At 45.5% G+C, this 6,133-nt stretch overlaps 1 protein-coding gene across 1 annotated transcript; it reads left to right on the forward strand.

The window, feature by feature from the left end:
• Nucleotides 1–483: 483 nt before the first annotated feature.
• LOC103720857 (F-box/kelch-repeat protein At1g80440-like) lies at nt 484–2,272 on the forward strand. The gene has a single exon (XM_008810801.4). The coding sequence runs from the start codon at nt 799–801 to the stop codon at nt 1,888–1,890; it is 1,092 nt and encodes a 363-aa protein (XP_008809023.2). The 5' UTR covers nt 484–798; the 3' UTR covers nt 1,891–2,272.
• The last annotated feature ends 3,861 nt before the right edge of the window (nt 2,273–6,133 follow it).

A 6,133-nucleotide genomic window follows, 5' to 3' on the forward strand; every position in this document is an offset into this window, starting at 1 on the left:
TGAGGGCGTTTAGATTAGCGGTTGGAACCTAAAATTCAAACCAGACAGCATATGGATAAGGCTATCGGTGGAGGAAAAGTGCAACGGCGGCCGGGAAGAATCCCGAATTGTCAAGTCGGCGACAGAAAAGCTGGCTTTTTGTCATATCACCATCACATCTCCTCCAGTCCCCGAGCCGGGTCCGGACCGGCTGCAGCGTCGACGTTCCTATCCAAATTCCGCCACGAACAAGGGAGAGAGACAAGGCCTGGAATCCGATAACCAGACCCCACTTCCTGGCGTAGATGCTCGCCCTTATCCTCGGTCGCCCCTTTCTCTCTCCCAAACTTGTCTAATGAGAGAAATTATTAAAAGTTTCCTGCGGCCCATGTGCCCCCGGTTTTCCAACCGGGCCCCACCGAGGTACCATCCCCCACGCCTCCTCTCTCAAAAATATTCAACGTACGTTGTCCCCCCTTCTTTTTATTTCATCTTAAAAAAAAATACAGCCAAGATCCACCGTGTTGGAACTCCCAGATATTTCTCCTTCCCCCAAAAACCCACCAGTCTTTCTGACTTCCGCCTCTTCCCTCTCCCGTTGGTCCTCCTTTAATAATTGACATAAAATTCTATTTCAAAAATTCTAATCACTTTTATACTTCCAAAATAGACATTCTAGAGTCCTATATAAATCCCTCTGTCTCGCCAGCTTCCTTTATTCCTCATCAGATCGAGTGAGAGGCTTTCCGATATCTTGAATTTGTTCGTTCGCCTTTTTTTTCCTTGGTTTGATTCTCTCTCGGAATTATAAAGGAGGAGATGCAGGAACTGATACCGGGCCTTCCGGACGAGATAGCCCGCGATTGTCTCCTCCGCGTCCACTACGAGGCCTTCCGCACCGTCCGGTCCGTCTGCCGGCTCTGGAAGCAGGAGCTCGAATCGCCGTCCTTCCACCGCCTTAGGAAATCCAGCGGCCTCTCTCGCCCGGTCGTAGTCTTGGCCCAGGCCGAGCCCCCATACTCCTCCGGCGGCCCGGCCCAGAAGTACGCCGCCTCCGCGACTCCCTCCTACCGCCTCGTCCTCTGCTCCCCGACAACCGCCACGTGGGATTCGCTGCCGCCCATCCCTGTCCTCCCCCACGGGCTCCCGCTGTTCTGCCAGATCGCGGCGGTCGGCCGGGAGCTGGTGGTCGTCGGCGGGTGGGACCCGGACACGTGGGCCGCCTCCGACGGGGTCTACGTCTACAACTTGGAGTCCGCCTCGTGGCGCCGCGGGGCCCGCATGCCGGCCCCGCGGCGGTCCTTCTTCGCCTGCGCTGCCTCGCCGGACGGGGACCGGAGGGTGTTCGTGGCGGGCGGGCACGACGAGGAGAAGAACGCGCTGAAATCGGCGATGGCGTACGACGTGGAGAGGGACGCGTGGGACCCCCTCCCCGACATCGCCAGGGAGCGCGACGAGTGCAAGGGCGTCTTCCTGCGTGGCAACTATCACGTCATCGGCGGGTACGCCACGGAGGCCCAGGGGCTGTTCGGGAGGAGCGCGGAGGCCTTGGACGCCGCCTCGTGGAACTGGGGCCCGGTGGAGGAGGACGTGCTGGAGGGCTCCACGTGCCCGAGGACGTGCGTGGCGGGTGGGGACGGGCGGCTGTACGTGTGCCGGGCGGCGGGGCAGGTGGCGGTGCGGGAGGCAGCGGGGGGTTGGCGAACGGTGGCGGAGGTGCCGGAGGACGCGCGGGTGGCGCCGCAGCTGCTCGCGTTCGACCGGGAGCTGATGGTGATGGGTTCCGCCTGCCACGGTGGAGCCCAAGCGTGTTATATGTTGGACCTGAACGGGAAGACGACGTGGCGGCAGGTGGAGGTGCCGCCGGAATATTCGGGCCACGTTCAGGCTAGCTGCTGTCTGGAGATCTAGAAGGAAAGACTGTGAAGGGGTGGTTCGTCAAGTACGGTGCTTTCAAATTTGGATATGGCCTTTTCTGTTTGTGCTTGTATTTGGATCCGGCTTTCGGGTTTTGGATGGGTGTACAGAGTCATGGTGTCTAGGCTACTTTACACACGCAGAGTTTTGTATGTATAAGAAGAAGTCTACACGTATTAGTACTGAAAATAGGCGATCCGTCATCCATGTAAATACTCGATTTCTAAGACGATGGTTAACTAGCCCTTCTTCTTTTGCCTTTTATATGCTTTGAGATTCGATTCTCGACCGGATTGATGCGGTTTGCGAGCTTGTGATGGTGAATCCGGCCGGAGTCATGTTTTGAGGAGGACGCGGCTAATAAAGTTTTCTTGTACTTGCACCAATTGATTTAAGATCAAATCATACCTTAAACCAGAATTCGAACAGTTAGAAAAGAACAGCCCACTCTCTATAGACCTTTTCTTCATAAATAAATTGTTAATTAGCCTAAAACTCGTCTCTTTTTTTTTTTTTTTGGCTGAAAAAAAAAAAAAGGAGGAGGATCGAAGGGACAAGCCCACACCCATGATGCGGGCAGAAATGATCGTGTATTGGGCACCCGGAACGGTTTTACTCATACCCTCCTCATCCGTAGGTTCGGTTTGGTTATCCCTATAGGCTTCGGCATGTATACCATTTGTGAGTACGTTACATCTGGCAACACCAAAGTTACCAGTAGAGTGATACGCTCTTTCAGACTCCATGTCCAAATAGGAAGCATTCGGTCTCCATAATTTAATCGATGTCTATGCATTTCAAACTCGGAACCATATAGTTGGAAGTAAAGCCATACTTTCGCTGGGCTATCACCTCAATGGCAAAACTCTCGTCTCTTTGAAGCAAGGATTGAGAGAGTGAGCATATGCAGTGCCCAAACATAGTATAGATGTTGGGGAAACTCTGCACGGATACATAAAATCAGTTTGAGTGTCCGAACGCAGACGGTGGTAAAGCATGGCATTGATCTGTAACCATTTACCTAGTCTAGCTAGTTAATAAAAAAGTTATCGCGTGCCCCCGACTTATGCATGAGTTGCAAAAGCTCTGCATTGACCTAATGGAAACTATTTAAGTAATTGCCTTGCCCAAAGGTGCACATAACAAATCACTTCCTGTGCAAGACAATTTTACTCTCCAGAAATTAAAAAATTGTCTTCGCAAATAAACTTATTAATTGAAAAGGTTACTTGAGGGGGAGGGATCTAATTGACTTCTCACACTCGGACTTAATACATCTTTTGTGCAATTAATCAATAGAATTACCATGACTCGGTATTATTTTATAAATTAAGTCCACGAAAATGACAGAATTATTTTCTTTTTTTTAATACACCGCCCATACCACCCTATGGGCAATCACTGTCCCCACCCTTTAATAGAAGTATTAATTTCTCAGCAAACGTGTATTGTACATGTCAGACTAGTCTAACCGATTTACACAAGTGGCTGGCCAGGAATTTTGAGCAAGAGCCCCTAGAAGTGACATTTACAAAGTCAACTGCGCCTTCTTTTGGTAAAAACTCTCATGCTGCATATATTGCTTATCACATTTGATTGGTCCGAAATTTTTGAATTTTTAAAAAATGAAATCTAACATCAAGGCTTTTTATGAAAAAGGTGTGCGTGCAGGCTACGGAGATCATCCATGCAACTCGATTAGAAAGCCTTTCATAGCTCAATGTAAGAGGTTTCTTTTTGAAATTTGAAACGTCTCTCTCATAAGAACGGTTTGAAACCGACCCTCCATTTAAACACATTAACGAAGAGCTACCCATTGAAAAACTTCACAGACAACTCAATTAAAACGTAAACGTTGGAGGGGTGAAGCCTATAGAAGGCTACACCGAGAAAAGAAAAGAAAAGAAAAAGAAGAGTTCTCTCATTTTTCTCATTTTTATTTCAAAATTTTGTTTCTTCAATCAATGGGTACGAGCGAACAAAAAAGTCTCTACCGAGTTCAAGAGAATTTGTAGTACGGTGCACGCCTACAAATTCAATGGTTCGTTATATCTTGGGGAAGGATCGCCAGAATCCGATGCACGTAAGAAGGCGAATCTCTTTCAAAGACAGTGACTACACGCTTCGAATCGACTATAGGTACTATTTATTTTATTATGGATCGAAAGAAAACGATGTCAAAGAGGTACGCATCGGAACTGGTTGTTTCAGTGAAATTAAATTAAATTACTTTTGAGGTGATTTTTCGAACACTCAGGACACCTAGGACTCTACTTATGCTCTTGTAGCATCTCGGACAATGTATATCACTTAGGAGCTCCCACCCTCGAGCTTCTTCAAGATCAACTTTGATGGTGGTAGGAAGGGTGATATGGGCTTCGTGATCAAAGATCCGGATTCTAGAGTTGTGGCAGCTGGAAAAAGTCTGATTTTTTGCCATCTCGATTTTTGGGACGAAGCTGAGGGCTGCTTAAACGGGAGTTAGTTATGCTCGACGTATGTTGAGGGCTAACGCTATCCTGCTTGAGGGGGACTCAATTACTGTGGTTGATTGTAACCAAGGACAATCCAGAGATGTAGGGGGCCACTGCTTCGGAATATTTAGGGTATGATTGGTGGGAGTATCGTTTTCAGAACGAGATATCTCTACAGAGAGGTAAATGGAACGGTAGACTGGGGGCTTTCTTTATGGTAAATCATTTGGGTGGGGTTGTTTAGGTTGCTGAGGCGGAATTGTCTTAGGCGTTTTGAGACTTGCTTTATTTTGACTTTTTTGAATGTGTTCACATTAGAATTGTGAGAGTTATCCATTGTAGCCAAAAAAAAAAAAAAAACTCTCACGCCACAATTGTGGAGCATAGCATGTTGGAATAGCACTCTATTGGTGTTGTGCTACTAAAACTATTGTGTTGTTATTAAGGCACACTTCAATTACCCTTTCATTGGTGCTATGGTCGCTCTCCCCACCGTCACCCCCACCCCAATAGCCTTTTTTTTTTTTTTTTTTTTTTAATGCACCCCACCTCCCAAGGGCCCAATGCTAACAATTTATGATTCAATCTGCAAATAACCTACTTGAAGCAGATTCAAATTTAAGTCAAGATAACTCGTCTAAACTTATTTATTACATGGCCAAGTTCAAGTTTAAACTTTTGTTCTATTTAATTCATTTCAATATATTTAATAATAGAGTCAGGTCATATGCTTAATCTATTTTTTTCTATTTAATTTGATCTATTTAACTTGTGTAATCCCTTTAAATTTATTTAATTTGTCAAGGGACAACTTTAATTTATTTAACCTGATTTGACCTATTTAATAAATGAATTGTGCAAATTGAGTCGAATTATCTATTCAATAAGTAGAATAGGTTTATATTTACATTTGATTTATTTAATAAATGAATCAGATTTGGGTTAACAAAATTTTGACTCAATCTTTATTCAATCCATCCAACCCATGAAGGTATAATTAGAAGGTATTAACAACTTTCACAACAGATAAAAAAAGAGAGAGGGAGAAAACGGCATTAACAACAAAAATTAATGCCACTAGGTCTTGCAACAATTGGCAATTTTGTTGAATTAGGCCTTTCTATTTTCCTTCTTGGATAAACAGATCATTTCTTACTCTATTCTTAAAATAAGCTCTATAATTTCTTCTTAGAAAAAGAAAGCTCTATAACTTCATCCGATCACAAGCTATTTAACATCCAACACGAGGGATCATACTTGGCACACAATGCAATGTGTCATATTTGACAGCAACCCAATCTTCTCAATTGGATGATATGGCAGCAATCAAGAGCTCTTTTGTACCATAGAGGCTCCAAACTCAAGGGAACCCAAATATGAAATAGGTCAAGGAACAGCCAAATTCCACTGCATGCCTTAGGAACGCCATTGGTAACCAGCAGTGCGATGCTTTGGAAATCCTGAAAGAATCTTTGGTCTACTCGGAGAAATGGAGCTAAATGGTCCAATAATTTCTCCAACACGGGACCAGATAAAAGGTCCTTCGGTGACTGCGTCTTCAGTGCTCCCAGCCTGCACATTTTAGCTGCTAACCGTCTCCAAACTTGCAATTAGTGCTCTCGTTAGACGATCTCTAATGTCAACTTTGCCGCCTCAGTTCTTTGTTTCTCCAGGATTAGTCCTTTGGTAATCAACGAGAAGAACGTTGTGAAGCCTTGTTATTGGGCTACATTCAAGTAATCACATCACATTACTTGGGCTGC

Source organism: Phoenix dactylifera, chromosome 8 (genome assembly GCF_009389715.1).
Source record: "Phoenix dactylifera cultivar Barhee BC4 chromosome 8, palm_55x_up_171113_PBpolish2nd_filt_p, whole genome shotgun sequence".
NCBI classification, from domain to species: domain Eukaryota; kingdom Viridiplantae; phylum Streptophyta; class Magnoliopsida; order Arecales; family Arecaceae; genus Phoenix; species Phoenix dactylifera.

Bases quoted from the DNA above. Each gene is read 5' to 3' on its own strand.
- LOC103720857 (XM_008810801.4), top strand. From the start codon at position 799: ATGCAGGAACTGATACCGGGCCTTCCGGACGAGATAGCCCGCGATTGT.